A 24,013-nucleotide genomic window follows, 5' to 3' on the forward strand; every position below is an offset into this window, starting at 1 on the left:
AAAGGACTTTCACTAAAAGGTACTTTTTTGTACCTCAATATAAGCTACAGCCCCAGCGACAAGCTTTGTACCCTTTTATATACAAATCTGTACTTACTTTTCTTCCATTGGGGTATATGATCTGGATGGTCACATAGACATGACCACTCTAATATGTTGAATTTCTTCTGCTTTAACTCTGCTTTGTTGACTTGTGCGCTTAGGGTCATTGTCCTGATGCATGACCCACAATGGTCATATAGTAATATACCTCTAAAACTACTTTTAAGAAAGTTAGAGTAGGTTCAAGATTGGGTTAAAATTGGATTAAGACTGTGTCTATGCAGGTACCTGTTGTGTGCCATATCCTGAGGAAGGTGGTACATGTAAACACTGGAGCGAGTGTGGGAGGCCCAGAAGCTGGCCATGTTCACAGATGGGCAGGTGATGAAGTAATCTCTGCAGTGGAAGAACAGAAAAGCACAGTTTATGAGCAGACAGGCCTGAGAACAGTTGAGAACTCAAAACAGTTATGTGCAATGATGTCAGTCCAAAATTGGGGCATATTTTTGTTTAGATCAAAAATTAAGAATCATGCTTTATGAGTAATTTACTGTAAATGAGTTAATTTTAGTTAGATTTCCTCATAAGTTTCCAAGAGGGGCGAATATAAATTATACAATTATTAAAACTTTAATCAGCTCAAATTATTTACAAAATTGACTTTAGATGAGTCAGTACAGTTTTGTCGATCTATACCTGTGGATTGGAAGAAGCTATCACCCCAGATCCAGCTCTGTGCAGGATTATGTAATAGTCTTAAATGGTCTAATTGTTTCAATAACATTCCTCAGTTCAGCACTCTTGACTGATAGTTTCCTTTGGACTCACGCTGCTTTCCCTGATGTGTGGTAATGCGCTCCTCTCAAGAATGCCATATATTTACAACAGAGCCAAGACTTTCCATGCTGGCTTTTGTTTAAGACTAAACACGGGTTTCAGTCTGGTCCTGTTACACCAACATCTCCAAGAAACTGTAAATAAAGAGCTGTCTCTGAAACAGCTCTCAACATCATGTTTAACAAGACAGGATTTGGCAGAAACTCAGAGGTTATAGAGGGCAGGTTTTACAAAGGAAATACAAAGCATGTGGTTTGTACTAAGGAGGGATATTCAACTGAACAATGTTTTCAATCAATTACATTGATTACACAATGTATCAATGACAAAAGGACAAAGATAAACATAACAAATCAAGTACAGTATAATCAATATAGTTAGGTAACTGCGTGTGACTGTTTATAATATCTGTATGAATATACACACACACACACACACTGTTAGCACAACACTGGATGATACATTTCATTTGGAGCTGTAAGTTTGTAGACGTGTTGTGTTGTGTGCGTCTGTGTATCAGCTCTGTTACTTTAGTGTGGGTAAGATCTAGTTCATGCTATATCTGACACTAGTCATTATGTGGGTGGAAAACCTCAAGAGCACACACACACTTCTGAGCATGCCCAGTTCTGTTCGGCTCCTGGTGTCTTCTGCCAGTGCCAGCTTCATCAAATTCAGACTCTTCAGACTGATTGTTTTTGAGACCATGAAATATGTTTAAAAAGATTTACTTCATTTTTTGTACAATATATCCTCATGCTAATGAAAATTCTTGTATCTCCCTTTTTGCTGCTTTTCACTATTTGGATGGATGGATGGATGGATGGATGGATGGATGGATGGATGGATGGATGGATGGATGGATGGATGGATGGATGGATGGATGGATGGATGGATGGATGGATGGATGGATGGATGGATATTGGCTACTCAACAAGTTTGAATTGAAGCAGTAGCTGACTTCACATGTATTGGAGGAGGTATGTGCTAGTCCTCCAATATTGGGGTCATTGTTAGTGATAGAGTTTCTATGAAAGGTTATTAAGTGATTGGCATTCCAAACTTGGAAACAATTAAATGAGTTTAATTGTTAAATAAATTTTAAAAAAGCTAAAAATTACTAAGAATATTTTGTTTTACAGTTACTTCCATTGAAAATAAGAAACGTTTTTTCTTCTCTTGTAAAGCCACCTTCCCCCCCCCCCATACTTTCAATAAAAATTCTGGGAGGTCTTTTAAAAAAAGACAAAAAAAGACATGTTAACATTAATTAACAGTATTTGCAATAGAATGTATCAACAAACTATTCATTATCACTAGCTAAGATATTATTAATCATTACAACATATTAAGCTAATGTCTAAATTCTTTATGATTTATGTATTATTTATTATTAAGCATTAAAATGTAGTAATTTTAATAATGTTTTATTAATTAATAACTGGTTGAGACATAACTTAACCATTTAACAATGTTAATTACTGTCGTAACTAATGTTATTAGTGATGCTTACCGTACAGTGTTGCCAAATTTGTTTGTTTGTTTGTTTGTTTCTGTCTGTCTGTCTGTCTATATATCTGTCTGTCTAAGCTGAAATCACCTCAGGTCAGCATAAACAGGGCCACTCTCACTCATACGCTTTGCCTCTATTTAAAAGTCAGTCTATTTAAGTCAGACTCAGCTAAACCATTTCCTTCCTGTTGATTGTTAACTGCTACACCCTGTTCAGTGTGAGTGTATGGTGGTGTCCTTACTGGAGGTTGTTTAGAAAGCTGCTCTTTAACCAGGGAGTCAAACCACACACCCGTTTGACTGCTTCAGGACCATAAACCTATTTTAACTCTAAATTCTGAAGTATTCCTGACCACTAAACATGCTACAGAGGTTTCTGGTAAAACAAAATATGACCATTTTTTTTTCTTCGAATGCCACTAAGAATGCAGCCTGTGCTCCAAAAAGACAGACTGGAATTGTTTGTTGATGAATTTACTGAATGCCGGTAACCAACTGCAAACCTATAATACTCAAGATGATCTAAAGGATCTAAAGGAAAACAAACCCTAGACTATATGATGTTTTTCTGGCATGCTTAAAAATAAATGATGCAAGTCATATTTTATTATGCGGTAAAAAAAAAAAAAGCAAAAATATTTCTCATGGGGATAGAATTACAATCTATGATAATTTATTACAAACAAAATCCCAAAGCAAAACAACATCCTACTTCTTTTAGGAATTTGAACCTGCAAAATACATCAAAAACAAATAAGCAGATAATTCTATCACTTAAACAATTCTACAAGTTTAACTTCCAGTGCCACTTTATTCCATGACATTCTACATTGTAAATCAGGGTTTCTTATCATGGGGTCGCGACCCCCCAGGGGGACCTTACATAGACTCAGGGAGGGTCGTGAGAGTGATGCTAATTAAGGGCGTTTTTCAGATTGAATCAATTGCCAGTATACTTGACTCTTTGACTCAACTTGATTCAGATTCATTCATTCACTTTATAGAAAATAAGGAAATAACTTAAAACCCTAAAAAAGGTCACACAGTAAAAAGGTTAAGAACCCCTGGTGTAAATTAAAGTAAAGTGAGTAGGGAGAGGGTAAAATATTATAATAAACAGCATAATTGTTCTTCTGCTACCATCCTGCAAAACAACATTTATACAAATACAAAATCAGCACTTGCTGTTTATGTGAGCAACCATGGTGCAACTAATTCTCACTAAAATGACCAAATGTTTTAAAAATTACTTTTTTTAAGTATGTTCAGTGCAATTACACACTCTCAGCAAAAACGTACGGACTGTCACTTTAAAGATGGCCTCACACTGCGCAGTTTAAATATTAGACTTTCTAAAATAAATGTCTAATTTAACTTCAATTATTTAAAAAGTGAGTGGCTTTCTAATCTCACACCACAGCTATTTTATTTTGCAAGAACTGTTTTTCCCCCTGTTGGCTACTTCCTCCACAGTAAATTCTAGTTCTTGTTTACAGAACTTTCTGAATGCTTTACAGAAAAGACTCTTAGATTCTGTTTCTCCTTTGTCATTTTTCCTTTGTCATCATGCATGGATATAACTGAGAATTAAAAGTTAATTACTACAGATATTTAAACTGGAACACCAGCGTTACACTGAAACTGGAGCTTTGCACTACAGTTGTACATTAGGATCAGTGGAATTTTTGTCCAACCTGGCAACTGTCACTATCCAGTCTTAGCAGGTGGAGCATGGATCATTTAGGGTGGATTTTGTTTACTCTCACCTTGTTGCGTTCTCTAGAGCACGGGAGAAGACGTTGTATCCAGAAGGAGTGGGAGAGTGCTGAAGAGAGTAGAACCAAGTAGCTGCTTCCTTCACAAAGGCATTAGCATCGTCTCCTCCGAGAGAGTTGGACAGAGCTTCATAGAAAGCTGTTTTACTGTCGGCTCGTCCCTGGAGTAGCTCAAAGTTCTGTTGCAAAAACAACATATTTGGTTGGCTCATCAATTACTTAGACATACGGGATAAGGCATTAACTAACTCTATATTGTATTGGACTATAAATAATATAACTACTGAACATCAGCAATTTTGAAAAGAAAACTAACACAATTTTCACACTTTTTCCTGCATATGAGGAGATATCAATCAGTTCTATTCTGATAAGCTTTATTACATTTTCCTCTTCAATCTGACCTTGATGTTTTTAGCTCTGCTGATCAGCCCGTCCTCAGCTGAAGATCCCAGCAGCAGCGGCACTTTATAGAAGCGCCCAGAGTTCAGGGCTGTGGTGGGATCTTCTCTCACCACCGCACCATCTACCACTGGAGACCAGGCCTGCAAAGGACCACTAACTGCCAGTAACTGTGCAAAACACACACAAGCACAACATGTTTATCACTAGCAAACAGAAAATAAATAAGATGTAGAGCTTTGACATCATATGGGAGATTTTAATTGCCTTAACAGATCTTTTCTTAAACAGAACATTTTTATTAACAGGTCCTCAAGTCTGTGGATAGGGTGCTCTTGTGTCTATGTTACCTTCTGGCTCTCTCCTTTTAAATAGACTGTTTTTGTCAGATCTAGCCCTGGGACCTACCAGACACACTTATTTTTTTAATGAATAAATATGGTATAAAGGATTGGTAGCAGAATTAGCAAATATATGCCATTTATTATAATATTTTGCCCTCTGCCCACTCAGGAACCTTTACTTTTTTTCAATATAAAATAAAGAATTTAAGGACTGCTGCTTGAAGAAAACATGATTCTTTTTTAAAAGGATATTATTATGACTATTCTTAGACTTTTTTTGTCTTTATTTGCCCACTCTCCTCTACCAACTATATTGGTAGATATTGCTACATAACCTCTAGCTAGCAATATTATAATTGCTGCCCTTGTTGTTATAATAGTATTATTATTACTATTAATAACCATCATTATTACTTTCATTATTTTTAACCCCCAGCATTACAATTATTTAAGTATACCTGAACATAATAGACTAATGCGGCTCTATAGTGATATTTTCCCAAGAATTAATAAGTAGTCTGACCAGAAGAGGATGAGTCCCGCCTTAAATGTAACCCTTAATACCTCCTGGTGTTACCTCCTATTTATATTCGTATATATGTTTAATTATTTGTCCTGGTGATGATTTCTGTGAAGCTGCTTTGCAACAACATCAGATAAAAAAGCACCATAAAATCAATAAATTATATTTAGTTTGATTGAATAAAGACAGCTTGGATTATGTACTGCATATGCAGTTAAACAAAGTGTATGGTCTGATGATGTAAAGGAGAGGCACCTTGGTTTGAGCAGCGTTGATGCTTTGAGCTGTTTTTCCTCTGAGACAGGTCAGTATCTGTGAGGGCTCGGAGGATGAGCAGCCCAGCTCTGTGCTTAGAGACGCTGCCTGCTCCTGAGCCTTCCGCTTACTCATAACTGCAGCTGGAGAGAACGTTGACCCACCCTAAAAGAAAAGAAATGGGAAAATAATAATCAGATTGTAGATGTCAGTGTCTTACCTAAAGTGTTAAAAATATTGATTACACATTATTATATCATAATACACATATAAGACATGATCACTTGTCATGGGACAGGAACTTGTATCATGCCTCATGACTTTTCCATTTCCCCTTGGAGCTGAACAGCTCTGCACTGACCTGCAGGATGTGTTTGTGTCTCCTGCAATAATTATGGATGTGATTTCTGCCAAAGTGTCTTGTCTGTTCACACAGACAATTCTAGCAGAGCCGGATTAAGGTGATCTAGGGACCCCTAGGCTGCACTTTAAATGGGCCCCCCATCCCAAACATTTCTACACACACACACAAAAAACAATGCTTTTTATATTAATGACGTCAATCACTTATAAATATTTGTTTATAATTGTATTAATCACAACAATATTCTGTGATTATTCTTAATTAAAATCATGATTTATTTTTAGACATGTCTCAGGGTAGTTTTTATTATTTTTTCATTATAATATTGAGATAGTGCTGAGTTTAACTGATAGCCTTAATACAGGAAAGAAATGCTAGTTTCTACCTTCGACAACCTGGAAATGTGCTATCAGCTGTGTGTGTGCGCACGAGAGAAAAAGAGGGAAAAAAAGAGAGAGATTGGGTGAAAATTAATTCAGTGGGCCCTAATTGCATGGGCCCCAAGGCTGCAGCCTAGGGTAGCCTTTGCGTTAATCCACCCCTGGGTGCAGGTGTTTTCAGGCTGCACTGAGAGTAACAATCTAGGATCAATTTATCTACTCTACAATTGATCTACTATCTATCCCATGACTTTTGACATGTAACCCTTTTACTTTTAATAGAAGTCAGTGTAAAAATATTTGATTGCAAGTCAATTTACAGATTTTCTATTGCTTCATTCATCCTAAATGTATTAAGGAAAATGTACAGAACACTTGTAAAACAATTAAAACATATTTAAAAGGTTAAAAAAGTATTTATGTGACAGGAACAAACTGAATCTACATCAAAACTTTAGCCTGTTGCATAATAGCTTGATTTTTGCCAACATTTTATTATTTTATTTTATTAATATTTATTTATTATAATTTTTATAATAAATTAAACTAATAAGCAAATGCTGTAAAAACAAATAACACAAACAACTCAAATTTGGAACCACTACCACTCATCAAAGCTCTTGTATGTGAACATGAGCATGTGATGAAATAGAAACGTGACAGCGCAGCCAAAAGTTTTAAAAAGCATCCACTGAATAACAATATACTATTCTTTTATTTGTGTACATATTTATAACCAACTATTTACAGACACATTTATTCCCAGCAGTGAAGTAAATGAATTTGCATGTTTCGGGCGGCCCTATCAGCACTTCCTATTTTGCTCATTTCTGGAGTGGAAAATGTGGTGAGAAACATAACTTCCCCATTCTGACAGATCGCTTATAAAATCAACACTTATCTACAGGACGCTAGAAAAAAACAGAAAAATCAGCCTTCAGAATTAGTACAGTGTCCGGTAGCACAAACCTGGAGTGACTGAGCAGCACTCGCCTTCATACGACTGAGATATGAATAGATATATGAGCTTCTTAGATACACAGAGCTCTGATAAAGAGAGTAAAAGCCAGTGATGGGTAACACACAGGCAAGCCTACAGAGATCTACAGAGAACTTCAGCCAAACCACTTCTGTTGTTGACCTACCGTCAAGAGGTAAGAACTTCACATACTAATTTAAATACCACATTATGTTTCTACACAAGATCTGGACGCATGATAAAGCTCAGAAACTCAGCTTTCATATATATATTTACTTTTATGATTTAATTTGCACTAGATTTTATGTATGCAAAACAGATGATTAAATTTTATCAATACAATACAATACATTCTTTCACATAATTAAAAATAAAAAGGAATGTTTTACAGTTTTCTTTAAGTAGCTGGGTGTTTTGCCATGTCCTCAGTGAAGCCTGGTAAATTTTTTTACTTGACTATTGTAAGTCGCTTTGGACAAAAGCGTCTGCCAAATGTAATGTAATGTAATGTAATGTAATGTAAATTAAAATGATTAGTTAAAATTTCTTCAGTGTTTAAATAAAAAAAGAATTATTCTTCTAATTAATTTATTATTCATATTTTATAAATTAGTTTTAAATAAAAATATCAGGCTATTTAAACATGTCCAGTTTAAACATATCATGTTGTCTTCGGGTAACCACCACTTCAAACTGTTTTAATTTCAATGGACTGGACATTTTCATAGTAGCTATGCATCTTGAAAACAGATTATTTAAAAAAAAAAAAAACTTTAATATCAAATTTAGAGATTTCCCAAAATAGTCTACTCTGTCATTCAGACATATGCATTACAGGAATAAAAATGTAATGAAAATAAATAGTCATTAATGTGGAAAAACTGATTTTTTTGTAGATTTCTTATGAAATATAAAAATAAATACATAAAAAACAAGGCACTGTATTCTAATAACGACCCTTACAGTTCTTCTATGGCAGCACTCAGATAACCACTTGTAGCTCTTTATTTTATGAGTGTAAACTCACATAAACCTAGAGATGGAAAATAGAAGCTTGCGAAACAGCAGCTGATGACTTGACAAAAAAATAAAGTTATTATCAGATTAAAAAAGGGAAATATAAGATGGTGTTTCCTCTTTACTCTACTCTCCTTTGGTATGAATAACATCAGTTCTATAAAGCAGTTTGAATGGACATAGATTAGGGTTGCAATAGTTTAGATAGTATAGATTTTCCTCTATATGGTAACCGTCTCAAAAATGTCAGCGTTTTATGGTACAACAGTGTGACAGTTTTTCACAATTCTTGTTGTATTAATTGTTATGCATCTTATTATTATTATTATTATTATTATTATTATTATTATTATTATTATTATTATTATTATTACTATATATTCACCCTTAAAATAATCTAAACTGATTTTTTCTTTATTGAAGAAATGCCATTAAGCTATAGTTAAAGTCTGAAACAGTTAATAAAAAATATGTTTAACAATTAAAAAATATGAAAGTCTTTTTTTAACTATTCCAAATATTTCCAATTAATGATTATATTTATGATTGATTATCGTGCCGATTGCTCTATTGCTTGAATGAAACTCTTCAAATAGTAACAAGTAATTCATGGGATTCTCTGAACAGTTATATTTTATTCCAATAGCAGTAATAAGCAAATGTAAACAGTGTAAAAAGCATCTATTTTCATACCACGGAATACTGCTGCAACTCTAACACAGACATTTTAAAAGACTGCATTGATATTATGTCTGTGATATTATATCTGTGAAAACTGAAAAATAATAATCTCTTAGCACGGGCAATATTTCCAGGACATTTTCCAGTTTATTTAGCCAAAGAAAAGAAAACCAGTTGATGCACAACACATTATATAACAACCCATATCAAAGATATGCTTTGATAGAATAAAATATGTGTAAATTATTCTCCGTGAAGGCAAAGTCTGTGCCCTTTTAAGTATAACTGCAAGTCTATTTCTCTTGTTGTTCTGCAGTGAGTGAGAAGGAGGCAGCGATGGTGCTGAGTGATTATCCTGCCTCTGATGTGTGTGAACCAATTTTCCACGCAGGCGAGTGGCTGAGAGTCCTATCAGAGTGAGCACTGGCATTTCTTCACATTCTGCTGAGGAAGCCCTTTAGCAATATGAAGAATTCCATTACTCAAAAAGAGTAATGGAATTAGGAGTAATGGATTAGTCTGACTCAGAACGACTAGCCAAGAGTTTTTCACACACTGATAACACCCTGTTGAGCAAGTTTTTGTGAGACACCACAAAGATGAAGGGTGACAAACGTCAGCACATGAGCTGAATCTTATGACCAAGTTGGCTCAGGATTTTAAGACTACATTGCAGACCATAATCCTACTGTCTGCGCTATTTTACAATGTAGATAATGTAGATATTTCATACAGGCAATACACAATTACATGCCACATAATATGGGACAGAAACTAACTTTTTCAATTTTCCACAGAAGCTATAGTCTGCTGCATTAAATCTGGATGTGATTTTTGCTTGGTGCATGTCTGTTCCTATGGACAATTCTAGCCAGATGCTACTGGTTATGATGTATACCAAACTCTGCTCTGTCCACTGTGGGTGCTAATGCCTTCTATGATATATTCCCGTTTCACACATGACTATTTGGATTGAGAAATGTTAAATTCTTCAGAAATTAATGTCTCATCACTGGGCACCCTGTAAAAATGAATGTCACCACCAGGGCATGAGTATACTAGAAACTAGAAAAAATCATCCATATTCAATGAGAAGGACTTGCTCACATATCCCCCAGGTCTGTGCAGCATTCTTTAGCTTCCCTGGAATGTGGCAAAAGTCATGGGACAAAATACTAGTCTCATATCCTTTTACATTTGTCATGGCAGTGTAGTATTGCTGTTTAAACTCTACAGTCTATTCTTATACTTGTTTACTATTGTTTACTACTACAACATGCAAAACTTACATACTTACTCAGTATAGCTGTAATTGCTTTATTGTGTGCAAAATTCAATTCACTATGTGTACTGTGATCTCTTTATCATCATTTATGCAATATGTTTAACGTCACTTTTTGATCTACTATTTGTTTGCTATTTATTCACTGCTAGTCCTAGTGAAATAATACTGGTCACATCCTACCATAAATCATATCCCCTCTGACCTTATCTTAGCTGCAGTAGCTGTATATATTTTTTATTTGTTATATTTTTAATATTTTTATATTTTTTCTGTAACCTTTTGTATATATAGTTTTATTATTATTGTTTATATATTTGACCTGACCTGTCTATACTTGTTTCTATGTCCTTTCCTCTGTGCTGCTGTAACATTGCAAATTTCCCCATTGTGGGATTAATAAAGAATTATCTTTTCTAATCTTATATAGAAATTAATCAGATCCAATATTGACAATTACGCGGACGAAGATATTGAGTTCTCTAATTATATTTCTCTGTAATACACACATGGGTATATTATTAACAAGCTACAATCTTTTTTTCTCACTCACTTTTTTTTCCAGTGATGGGTACTGGTTAAAGGTTTACTCTATTCAAACAAGAGAGGAAAACTACATCCCAAACTCCCATGCAGCAAAGGTTTACCACGGGTGAGTGCTAAACATTATTTAAAGTTATAAAGTGGCGGTCCGTATTATTTGGTTTCTAAACTGAAAGAAGAAGCATTTCTGAGTGGAGAAGGGACAAAATATTGTGTTTAATGGTACCAGTGTGTGGAAATGTCCATCCCTGCTAAGCCTAATATATTAATTCTAAAAACTGGGGTGTCGGGTTGCTTTTCACAGAAGTTCTTCTGACCACGTCACACGTCTTTACGTATTTACGTCACACGTACAGCCTCTGAAAGAGGATCTGGCATAGTTTTACTGAACGTGAGCAGCTGGTGGAGCAATGGAGACTTCAGAAGAGGAAACTCAGACCTCAGTAGCTCATTCACTCATAGTAAAAACAAAGTGTGTAGATGAAGTGAAGTTTCTGACTGAGCGCGCTCTCTCTCTCGCACCCAGTTTAAACACGCCCAGTTTAAAATGATTCAATGCAATGCAATTACTCATTCTCACTAGAGAGGGACCTACATCCCCCAAATCCCAAAACTTACGGACATAACCTATAACAACAGAGGATCAAATAATGAAAATAATAATGCTGTGCTCCTGGTTTCAGCTGGTTGTTTGAAGGGGTTGAGAGGGTAAAAGCAGAGGAGCTGCTTCGGCTGCCTGGTAACAGAGTCGGGTCTTTCTTGATCAGAGTCAGCAGAAGAGGTAAGAATGCATATGATGATGATTTTATCATTATACTTTTATGACGAGGCAGTGGTGCCTCACTAGTTACAGCACTGAAGTATTAATTGTAGGGTTTTGGGTGCTACACCGAAGGCTGCCCACTGCTCTGAATGTTTGTGCTCATTGTCTCACTGTTTGTGTTCACTACTGTGTATGAATGTGTTTACTCTATCCAACACAAATGGTAAATATGCTATCTCGCTATGTTATCTAAAGAGTTTGCTTTGGATTTTGAACCTGCAGGAACGTATGCCTTGTCCGTCCGCCACAGAGTCATTATGCATTACCGAATATTTCGTCTGCCAAACAACTGGTACTTCATCTCCCCACGCCTCACTTTCCAGTGTCTGGAGGACCTGGTCAGCCACTACTCAGGTAACATTAATTAAATACTGCTGGCGGCTGTCTGAGCCCTTATCTAGGTAGCAGTTCTATTATCTAGTATGACCTGGACCAATGCAGTGTTTTTTTTATTTCACACAGACGTAGCAGATGGGCTGTGCTGTGTTCTCACTGGCCCTTGTCTAGCAGCTCCTGACCCATCCCAGAACTTACCCTCTCTGCCTGCTCGAATGGGAAGATCATGGAACTTTAACCGGGGAGCAGGAGACAGGTAAAGAACCCACCCCATGCTTAGCTACGGTAGGAAAGTATATCATAGGGATACTATACTATAAGGAATAATATACTATACGTGCTATAATGAATAAACACATAAGCAATCAATAAAAATGATATTACATGTGTATATGTCTATATATATACACATTTACACCTATTGAAAAATTAAGAGACCACTTCAGTTTCTGAATCAATTTCTCTAATTTTGCTATTTATAGGTATATGTTTGAGTAAAATAAACATTGTGGTTTTATTCTATAAACTACGGACAATATTTCTCCCAAATTCCAATTAAAAATACTGTCATTTAGAGCATTTCTTTGCAGAAAAGGAGAAATGACTGAAATAACTAAAAAGATGCAGAGCTTTTAGATTTCAAATAATGCAAAGAAAACAAGTTCATATTCATAAAGTTTTAAGATTTGAGAAATCAATATTTGGTGGAATAACCCTGTTTTTTATTACAGTTTTCATGCATCTTGCCATGTTCTCCTCCACCAGTCTTATACACTGCTTTTGGGTAACTTTATGGCCACTCCTGGTGCAAAAATTCAAGCAGTTCAGCTTGGTTTGATGGCTTGTGATTATCCATCTTTCTCTTGATTATATCCCAGAGGTTTCAATGTGTATATATATATATATATATATATATATATATATATATATACACCTCTGTGGATCAAATTTCGCCAACTGACTTGTTGCAGCATTGGCATCCTATTACTGGAATTTAGTGAGCTCTTTAGAGTCATCCTTTCTTTCACCAATGTTTACAAACTGTATACAAACTGTATGGCTATGTGTTTTATCTTATATGAACTGGGCAATGAATAAATGAAACAACTAAATTAAATTATTAAGAGATATAAGAAGTGTGCCCCAAAACGTTTGTCTATATATTTTTTCATTGCAATTTGTAGCATTGCATTTTCAGAAGTGCTATCCTACCCACTTCACCAGAGTTATATAGTGCAGCTATGGCTGTATTTAATTGCATTATAACTAACAGCTCCATCTAAATGCTGGAGTTTGCTAACTGTGCTTTCTGCTATGTCCTCTACAGTGCAGAGCATTTCAGACAGAATACCAGTGACCTTGCAGCACACCGAGACTCTGGCATCAGTTTTGGAGTCCAAAACAGTGTGTCTACCTATCTCTCACTGGCCGGAGTCCAAGAGAAAAGGAAGCCCAGCTGGAAGAGGAAGAAATGGAGATCTATCTACATGCCTTCTAGCCAACAAGTCAACAATACTGCCATAGAGGAGGAGAGCTACGACGTAGTTGCATAATGAGTAATGTTAAAATAACCTCAGAAAGAACTTGCTGTAAGAGCAAAGTTGAAATCTACGGACATGCTTTATATTTATATGAGTTATCAGACCATGATCCAACTCAAATAGACCTATGGACCCAAAAGCTTTACACTGTGCTGTAAGGTAAAAATCTAGTAAACTAACGTTATAAATGTACTGTGAAAACTGGCAGCAGTACAGAGACATTTCACACATCATTTCATGGTCTGACTTTCACTGCTTGTTTCTTTGCACCACATATGGAGTTCACTATGAATTTACTGGATTCTCTTTTACCATGAAACGACCAATACATCCACTTCCTGTTCTGGCACATCATCTCCTCACTATTCAGACAGATGCACTTTTCACTTCTTACCATGAGCAGAGCCTGACGGAAGAGAGAGGAGGATGAGGACGAGGACAGATGAAGGCTGGCAAGGTCGGCACCATTTCTGTCTGCTCCAACTGTCACTTTGGTGGGATCTCCACCAAAAAGTGCGATGTTCTTCTGTACCCATCCGAGAGCTGCTGCCTGGTCTTGCAGTCCAAAATTCTCTGGAAGAGTGCCAGAACCTGCAGCCATACAACCACATAAACTCAAACACTGGTTCACCAGATGCTCACTTCATCTTTTTCATATAACTGCAGGTTGTAAGCAATGTACATGGCATTCAGCTCCACAGTCAGTTCTCAAACAGCCATCCATAACTCCATAACAACAATCCTTAATACTGCTATGTGACATCAGATATACACTGGGCTATGTGTCCAACAGTTTGTAAATACCTGCTGATCATGACCATGATTCTTTTAAAATTTAAGGATATTTAAAAATGAAGCCTCCATTATTCACTACACTGTAAACATGTAGTTGCATTCAGTCACAAGAACTTAAATAGGGTCAGGGTTTGATAATTCCAGAGAATGCAGTTCTAACTGCTCCAAAGCCCAGTCCATAGATCTTTATTTAGCTTGGCTTAAGCTCCTATGTGGCTTCATGGGAATCTTTCATGGGAGTCTTTCTGTTGTGATTACAACACAAGATGTGGGGGCATGCAAATGAGTCCCTGTTTTAGCAATGGGTGCACCATGGAGGAGCTGAATTCACCAATTAGAAACCTAGTCGGGACACTTCTGAAGACAATTCCTGTGTCTGAAACACAAGAAATGCTAAATTCTTAGAAGGTAGTGTAGTGACAAGGCCCTTTATATCTGAATCAAAAGGGGAAAATATATCTTAATAATGCCAAGGTATGGCAGATCATTCCTACATACTGTATAATCATTTAGCTATGCTGTCATTAGCTATGAGCATTTATGCTAATAAAATAGAAGACTAGATTACTAAACTTTGATTTAGACTATGTACCTTCCTGCCTGTCTGAACAGACAGCATTTCTTATGTTTCAGACAGAGAATACTGTTTATTTTCTGATCAATGTAACATCTTCAGTCAGAATAAAGCATAGTCCAGTACATGGTTTAATACTTGTTTGGGAAACCAGTTCTAAATATTCATAACTTTAATATGTAACTTAAAGAAAAAAAAACTTGTCACATTACAAACTCAGAATAGTCTCAGAATATATATATATATATATATATATATATATATATATATATATATATATATATATATATATATAGAAGTCTCAAATCATTCCAATCTATTTTTTTAATGCATATGTTTGTAAATTATATATCTAAACAGATAAAACAAATAAATTAAATAAAACAAATTGTAACTGGCTAATAATAAGTGAATTTATTAAACAGTGTGTAAGAGTGTAAAGTACCTGTGCTAAGGAATCCAAAAGCAGCTACCCTGAAGTTCACTGTCACCACGATGATGTTTCCTACAGCAGCAAGATAAGAGCCATCCAGCAGACCGGAACCAGCATTATGGAAAAACACAAGAACTGGTGCAGCCCTTTTCTGTCACATAAACACACAAAGAGTAGTTTATTACAATGGTCATACACAATTGTAATGAACTGAAGTAACATTAATATATTGCATGGGAAATCCTGCTCTTGTGGTTTCACTGAACTGCACTTTCTAAAAAGGGTGAGCTATATGTTTCAAACTAGCCAGCAATAAAAAAAGTGTGGGCTGATACAGTATTCTAGTAATGGGTATATTCATTCTTTGCATCTCTTTCAACTTACTGAAGAGTGTGGTGAAAAACACCACATTATTAACAAAATAGCTATACTTAGTATGCCGATCTGGGCACAAACACATATCCTAAGGTTGTTGTAGGTGACTGGAAATGACTGGAGCACTGCTAAATGCTATAAAATATGTGAAAATAATTAAAAGGGTTAATTATAAATACCATGCCTGTTTCATTCTTGATGTTATACAGTTTTATAAATTACTTTTACCTAGTAATTTATACACAGTAAATTCAAATTCCCAATCTGGGTGCCTATGCTGTGCTACACCAATAAGACTTTGGCAAGACTCCTAACACTACATTGGCCCATCTCTGTAATAGAAATAACCTTGTTAGTCGCTCTGGGTATGAGTGTCAGATATATTTACCACCACATTAAAAGGTTTGAATACAAAAATATAGAGGCTCTATATCTGCTACACCCAGATCTGCTAACAAACACGCCCTCTCTGAGTTTAAAATGGGTGGTGGTGTGTCAGAGAAGAGGAAACTAATGTATAGTGCAAGTGAAGCAGGCCTGAGAAACTTTTTTGTTCCTGTTTTTGGTTAAACATGTGAAATTATTACCACGCTGCTGGGTACAAATATATTCAGGTACAGACAGTCCTCACTGGAGCGTGAATCAGAAGTATCACCAGGCTGAAGACAACTGGGTCTAAAAATCATTCAATTCATACATTTAATCAAACAACAATAACCAAACAACCAGCCAATCACAAAAACTGATATATGAATGAATTATACATGTGCAAAAATGAAACACAGACCGAGCAAATGTAGCATTCCAGGTGCCTGTCCAATCAGCTGGCTGCGGCGGGCTGAAGCGGAGATCACCGACTGGTGGACGTGCGTAAGGTACGCCCAGAAAATAAGTCACAGGCTTGCTGTCGACACCAAACGCCTTCACCTCACTTTCTCCCAGCAGAGCTCCATGGCCAGGAACGGATACTGTGGTCAACTCTGGCTTCAAAACTTAAACACATAAAATCATTAAAAGCCAAAACATTAACTGGAGAGATCCTGAGCTGTTTATTTAGAAAAACATTTCAAGGAGGAGTGGGTGTGATGCGCACAGTTCAGCAAAAAATATTTATGTTATATAAAGTTATTTATTTGATCTGACCCTTCTTGACAGTATCAACAGCCAATCAACACTGAACAATATGATATAGGAGTTGGACTAGGAGATGTACATTTAAACATAATTTAAACATAATACTTATACAACACGCATAAACTGACTATAAAATGATAACATTCTCATTAAAAATGCCCAAATCCAATAGTGCTCTTTTAAGGATTTTCATTTAATCAAGTATTTATTATGAAATGAAAAAGAAATGTTAATTTGCTGGCTGGTTGCCTCAATCATAATGAGATTAAATGTATTCCATCATATTGTAAGGTAACACTTTACTTGGATGGTCGATTTGATGGCCTCTTTGATGCTCAACTGACATTCAACTAACATTCAACTGCATGTCTATTAAATGCAAATGAACTAAAAGTTGAAAGTAAATTATTCTCTACTGAATATAACCCTACATTCAACTCTAATCAAATGCTTATTTTAATATTTTAGGATTGGTTATAGGGTTAGATTTTAAGCTTAGGTTAAGGTTAGGGTAAGAGTTAGGTGTAGGATTTGATTTTATGGTTGATTAAGAGTTAAGGTTAGGGTTAGGTGTAGGGTTAGGTTATACTTTAAATCATTCAGCATACGGTTAAGTTAAATTTAATGGACATTCAATTCAGTGTTAATTGAATGTCAGTTGAGCGTCAACAAGGCCATAAAATGGACCATCCAAGTAAAGTGTCACCTATTGTAATCTGTAATTTACAAATTGAAAGTGTATTGTACATAATGAACAGGATTTACACTTGTAGTAATAAGGATATTTTTTCACCTGTTTTAAGATACACATATTGGGCAGGTTCTTTAGTGAGGAGGACACAGTGCTGGCCTCTGGAAGTTGGGAGGCAGATGTGACTGTCGGGATACATCACGCATCTCACTGCTGACTCTTTACTGTCCACTGATACAGCATAACACGAGTCATTCTCCTCACACGCTGCAGCAAAGAAAAAAGTGATACAATCAAACACACAGACCTATAGGGATGTTTTATGTAAGGTGATTTGTGTGTGTAGTTATATGTGCTATCTGTATTCTAAATATTTGTATTAGTAACATGTCCCATTTGTATTTAAGATGTACTGCTGTGATCAAGCAAAAACCGTGCAGCTTCAAAACAGCAGCTTTACAAAAGAAAGAAAAAACTTCCTAACGTTTAATCAAAAAGTCAATGTAAAAAGATTTTATTCTTCTAGTGTTGTTGGAGCATTTCTAGTGGTCTATTCATAATTAAATCAATACCATGTAAATAACACTTGTTTTCTAGTACACATGCAGGACAATAAATGCAAACAATTGATATTTATTTGCTATGCAATGTATCTTTTATGCAAACAAACTGAAGGCTGAATAACGTGAGTCTAAAGTCTGATCTTTTGGCTGACATACATTTTACAGTAGAAAGTTCATATCAACTGTGAAGCATGGTGGTGGTAGTGTGATGACTAATGTGGATGAGTTGCTGCTTCATGTGCAGGACATTATGCTACTATTGAGGGAAGCATGAATTTTGTGTTCGTCCCATCAGTGTGTGCTCAAACGTGCACAAATTCAGGAACTTAGACAGTGGGCAAACTTTCACTTTCACTTCACATATACATCGACTAAAATAAATATGACCTTATACTAAGCCTGTTGTCTGATTAAATAAATATAAATGGCTTTGTCTTTTTAGATTTAGAAACAGACTCCACAGTCACAGTATGTATAGTATGTATTTAAAACATAAAGGAAAAATAATTTTTTTTTTTACCAGCCAGGCACCAATCACGCACTCTATCCAGATCTTCTGCGATGTCTTTGCTGAGATGAACAATGTCGAATGCAGATACTGATGAGTCCACCAGGATGGAGGATGCATTCAACAGTGTCCAGTCTTTCAGGTTAACTGTAAAGCATAAGCAACATACATTCCTGTAATATACACTAAAGAACAGGGTCCATTACAGTTTGGAAACTTACCTACTCCAGCCCACCAAATAAGTAATTACCTGTTAAATTAGGTGTTTTTAGCACTGAAATTAACAAACAGGGCAGAAATACAGTACTGATATACAGTCACCAGGTAGTGAGATAAACATCAAAGATTAGACATGCACTTAGAAAGAAGGAAATTACCCAGTTATTAATTAATAATTGAGCACAATAAATTCCTGATAAGAGATTCTTAATTAATCAGATAAATCAGATAAAATTCCATGAGCATCCAGTTAAAACAATGGCACTCTTACCATTTTTTGAAGGAGCTCGAAGTTTGAAGGAAGGACAAATACCAGGGCTTTTCGTCCATTGATTCACTGTAAACAGAAATATATAAAATGTGCATATTATATACAAATACATTTATGATATAAATAATAAATAATAAACTTTATAAAAAAAACTGAACAGGATTTTGAGTAAAATATTAAAGAATAATATTAAATACATTGATGAGTGATTTCACATTTTTGAACAGTAATGTAAAAGCAGTCACTATAACACCACACTAGTATTCACGGGGAAAGTAGTATGTAGACCTGGTGGCTCTCACTGCTGCTATACAAATTGCACACCTACCTGGTTTCTCATACCAGCCGAAGGGGTGGAGTCCAGTCTGCACTTTAGATGGAGAGCAGTCCTGCACTCTCCATTCAGTGCGATCATCTTCTCCACACGTCTGAATTCCAAGACTATTCAGAGTTAAACAAGATACATCTGCAACTAGAGAGGATGGAGAGAACAGTGAGAGAGATGGAGAGAGATGTACTGTAGTCTAGAACAGGGGTTCTCAATTGGTCTCAGCCCCGGACCTACAGGTTTCTCATGGTCATTAAGTCACCACTCACTTTTATAGAATACAAACTAGAGCTGGGCGATATGGGAAAAAATCTTATCACGATATAGTTTTCCATATCAGTCGATATCGATATGTATCACGATATAAATCAAATCACTTTGTGTCACACTTAAAGGTTTGTTTTTATTAGTGAGAGAATAAGGGAGTGATGGAAGTTTTATCACAATATTTTTTTCTGTATCTCCATAATTATTAGGGCTGGCCCGAATAGCATTTTTTGAGCTCCGGATATTTGGCAGTAATTGGTAGCGAATATTCCAATATTAGTTTTAAAAAAAAACAAATTAATCATGAACGCGAGCCAGAACCCGAGCTTGAACGTCAGCCTGACTCAGGCGCTGCATGAACTCGGGCTTTTTTCCAATTTTTTCCAATTTTCCATGACTGAAAAAAAAACTTGGGCTATAAGCTCAATATTAAATATTTCGTTTGTTTAGAAATTATTTTATATTCTTAAACCATGTTAAATTATATTAGATTAGTAGGGCTGGCCCGAATAGCGTTTTTTGAGCTCAGAATATTGGGCACTGATTGGCAGCCAATATTGGAATATTTGTTTTTAAAAAGACGGATTAAAAACTGATTAAAGTAAAACAAAAATTGCAACTCGGCCCCTTTAATTCACCACAAAGTTTTCCAAGACCCAGCCGGAAAAAAAAGATTTCCCACCTTTTCCTCAGCTGGGTCGGGCTCAAAAAATGATTTGTGATAGGCTGTTTTTTGGTTTGTTTGTTTAAGCACTTAGGCTTTTGTACTGCTGCAGTGCAATATTTAGATTTTATATTCTGAAATTCGTTAGGTTTTATTTCTTTTAGCATTTTGAACTTTTTTTCCAATTTCAAATTTATTTTTTTCTGTTCGTTATGTTCTATCGGTCCTTGCGTTTTTTGTAGTTGAAGTTGAATTTAATATTGAAGTTCAATATTTCTAATTTATATTTTGAAATTCGTTAGATTATATTTATTATTGTATTTTGAGCTCACTTTAGTTGGTTATTTTCCAAATTCATATCTATTTTTCTGTTATTATTAAATGTTATTAGCTTATTAGCTTAGCTTGTCATTTAGCATACAGAACTTCTCACGGATTTTTAATGAATGTTGATTTATTAATTTAAAAGCTGTACCTTATTAAAAGTATTTTAAGCCAGACAGACACTGTGTGATTTTTTAATGAGTTTATCTGCACTTTTAAATGGTTTGTCCTGTAGGAAACGCACACGATTTGTATGCTGACACTGTTGTCTGACTGAGGAGCTGCTTTCCGTCAAATGCAGCCTGTAGGCAGGAAAAAATCCAGCCAGAACCGACCATATCATGAGCCAGTTTTAAAACCAGTAATTTAGTAGAGCATTAAACTACAAATCTGAGATGTACCTGCTGTACTTCTTAATCTCTGCCCCCAAAACGGTCCATTAACTTGCTTGACAGACGCGTCAAATCCCCCGCGAGCACGCGCGGCGCACAGCGCACCGATTAATTCATGCGTTGAGCTTTAAACGCACAGCTGAGCTGTAATTGGGGAAATATCACAAAAATCACAGTGTGATTTGTTACATTAAAAAAAAGACCATTTTCTTCCGCCTAATCTGAGAGGAAAGCGGTGTTCTCGACCGGCCCGAGTTCATGCAGCGCCTGAGTCAGGCTGGCGTTCAAGCTCGGGTTCGGGCTCGCGTTCAGGCAGATAATCTAAATGATAAATGATTTTGTGTTTTTGCACTTGGGCCATAAGCTCAATATTAAAAAGTTCGTTTGTTTAGAAATTATTTTATATCCTTAAACCATGTTAAATTATATTAGATTAGAGGAAAGTCATTTAGACATCATTCTTAAGGTGTTTTTGTCCTGTTACCGCTCCGCAAAAAAACCTCTTCCTTTAATCCGCGCCCCACATACACATTTTTGCAGCACCTGCCCCGAGGTCCTAATATAAATTGAATTAATTACATTTAGTGCTTAAAATTTACTTAAAATTTATTTAAAACGTGCTGAACAGTGCGGCCGTTTATTCCCAAAGTACAAACACTATGGTTGTTTGCGTGTGTCGGGCCATACTCCACTATTCTTTAGGGTTTTTTGTTGCATGCATGAGAATAACTATTACAATTTTCTTAACTATTTATTAATTTGCTCCAGCGTCTTCTGGATTGATTACACGTTGTGTTTTCGTTGTTTGCCGCGCCACTTAGACGGAAATGGAAATGAATGTTTATCGAATTCTATTGCACAGGCTTATCATCGTCATCGAGGGAAAAATTATCGCGAAACAAATCGATATCGTTATATCGCCCAGCACTAATACAAACCAAACAAATTTACCTTTGGAACTTTTTTTTCCCCCAAATTTACATGACCAATTACCCAACCCACTCATTAGGACTGCCATTATCACTAGTGATGCCCAACACCAGGTGGGTAAAGACTAGCACATGCCTCCTCCGATTCATGTGAAGTCAGCTAACGCCTCTTTTCAAAATGCTGCTGATGCAGCATTGCCGAGTAGCATCACAACGCGTTCAGAAGAAAGCGCAGCGACTCTGTTCTGATACATCAGCTCACAGACGCTTAGTGCTGAGCAACATCACCCTTTGGAGTGATGTGGGGAGAGAGCGCCATCTACCCACCCAGAGAGAGCAAGGGCAATTGTGCTTTCTCAGGGCTCCGGCAGCCGATGGCAAGCTGCATGAACAGGATTCGAACTGGCGATCTCCTGATTACAGTGGCAGCACTTAGCATGCTGGACCACTCGGAGCCCTGCAAAGTAAATTTTTTTTTTTTTTTACTGTGGAGAAACATGAAAACTACATGTACTAAAGGCATTACAATACAATTAAATATCAAATATCACTGCAAAAAATAAATAAGTCCACAAAATTAGATACTTCACTTTCTGCATATCTCTGCATTCAGAGTAGGAAATTAGTAAGAAACTTTCTTTTTCTCTTTTTTTCCCCCCCAATATAAAAGACGAGTACAAGATCAGATTATCATTAATTATTTTAAATGTTTTATTTTTTTATGTATTTATATATTTTTTACAAGCTGTCCGTGTCCTGACCAGAACTTGTCTGCGACTTTACTTTTAGGTCCCGACCCACCAGTTAAGAATCACTGATCTAGAGTCTGATGAAGATCATCAGTGAGTGAATATGCATTAAAAATAGGCACATATAAACACATGCTCCTACCAGCAGTTCCAGTATCTCTGATATACCCGATTCCCCTACAGCACGGGTCCTCATCACAGCGCCTCTCACACTCTAAAAACCTGCTCAACACACAGACAGGTAGCAGGTGAGACGCAATATTCATCAAACAGCTCAATCAGACGCAATATTCATCAAACAGCTCACTCAGGCAACCACAGAAGAGGATATATGTGGTTGAGGTACGCAGGGGGTTAGACTGTCAGTGATGATAGTGAGAAATCTATTTCTGACTCAACCTCCAGAGGTCTTGCACAATTGCCTGCTTAAGTAAGGCCAGGTCGTCACTGAGGTTTAAAGGTAGCAATAACCTTCACTGCAGTCTTCCTGTACTCAAATACTGTGTTATGACTCTCAAGTGACGTGCAGTCTTTACTCACCCTTCAGTAATTGGCTTGCTGGACACGCTTACTTTGCTGCGGACGGAATAAGACACCATCTTTTTAAAAGGCACGCGGTTGTAGAAGCTCTCCACGCTGCCAGATAGATCAACTGCAGGGAGAGAAATAAAAAACACATTTCCCCCAAGAACTATTCATTATATGTTGTTCAATGACCAAATGAATTCTCACCAATGCATGCTTTTTTTTTTTTTAGAAAATAATCACTGAAAACTGAAGAATAAAGGGAAGACATATTATTTTCATTTAAATAAACAGTTTATAATAAATGAGGACCAGATGTTTTGATTGCAGCCAATGGAAGTTCACTTAAAGAGGGAAAAACAGTCTGAGAGTTTGGATAAAAGGACTGCTGATGGGGGGAAATGCTGATCAGCTGATGAGAGTAAATACATGGTTTGAAAAAATGCTGCATGCAGAAGAAGTACAGTATGTAACCACGAAGCTGTCCACGAGTCCTTGCATGTAAACGTGCCAACGGTATGATACAATGGAATAGTGCTCCAAGCCATATAAGCAGTGCCAGTGCCAGGGCTAGACTGGAAACTATTTTAAATGCGTGTTCACCATAAAGAGAACAAGTCAGTCTACAGATATTCA

General features: G+C 36.3%; 2 protein-coding genes across 2 annotated transcripts in view; one reads left to right on the forward strand and one right to left on the reverse strand.

Moving 5' to 3' along the window:
* The window catches only part of tg (thyroglobulin), a 59,562-nt gene that overhangs the window by 2,787 nt on the left and 32,762 nt on the right, over nt 1-24,013 (reverse strand). The window contains exons 32-45 of the mRNA XM_022673561.2: nt 23,393-23,504; nt 22,995-23,074; nt 19,528-19,671; nt 19,200-19,265; nt 18,722-18,856; nt 17,741-17,905; nt 16,601-16,805; nt 16,401-16,488; nt 15,451-15,589; nt 14,031-14,227; nt 5,691-5,855; nt 4,571-4,738; nt 4,158-4,345; nt 331-438 (exon numbers count right to left, since the gene is read on the reverse strand). Of these exons, the coding sequence (XP_022529282.2) occupies nt 331-438; nt 4,158-4,345; nt 4,571-4,738; nt 5,691-5,855; nt 14,031-14,227; nt 15,451-15,589; nt 16,401-16,488; nt 16,601-16,805; nt 17,741-17,905; nt 18,722-18,856; nt 19,200-19,265; nt 19,528-19,671; nt 22,995-23,074; nt 23,393-23,504 (1,960 nt within the window). The remainder of the gene's footprint in view (nt 1-330; nt 439-4,157; nt 4,346-4,570; nt 4,739-5,690; nt 5,856-14,030; nt 14,228-15,450; nt 15,590-16,400; nt 16,489-16,600; nt 16,806-17,740; nt 17,906-18,721; nt 18,857-19,199; nt 19,266-19,527; nt 19,672-22,994; nt 23,075-23,392; nt 23,505-24,013) is intronic.
* Nucleotides 7,269-13,869, forward strand: LOC111193331 (src-like-adapter). Its single transcript, XM_022673562.2, has 7 exons — nt 7,269-7,588; nt 9,428-9,527; nt 10,959-11,045; nt 11,620-11,717; nt 11,982-12,113; nt 12,222-12,351; nt 13,423-13,869. The coding sequence occupies exons 1-7, from the start codon at nt 7,507-7,509 to the stop codon at nt 13,646-13,648; spliced, it is 855 nt and encodes a 284-aa protein (XP_022529283.2). The 5' UTR covers nt 7,269-7,506; the 3' UTR covers nt 13,649-13,869.

This window comes from Astyanax mexicanus, chromosome 6 (assembly GCF_023375975.1).
Source record: "Astyanax mexicanus isolate ESR-SI-001 chromosome 6, AstMex3_surface, whole genome shotgun sequence".
Lineage (NCBI taxonomy): Eukaryota > Metazoa > Chordata > Actinopteri > Characiformes > Acestrorhamphidae > Astyanax > Astyanax mexicanus.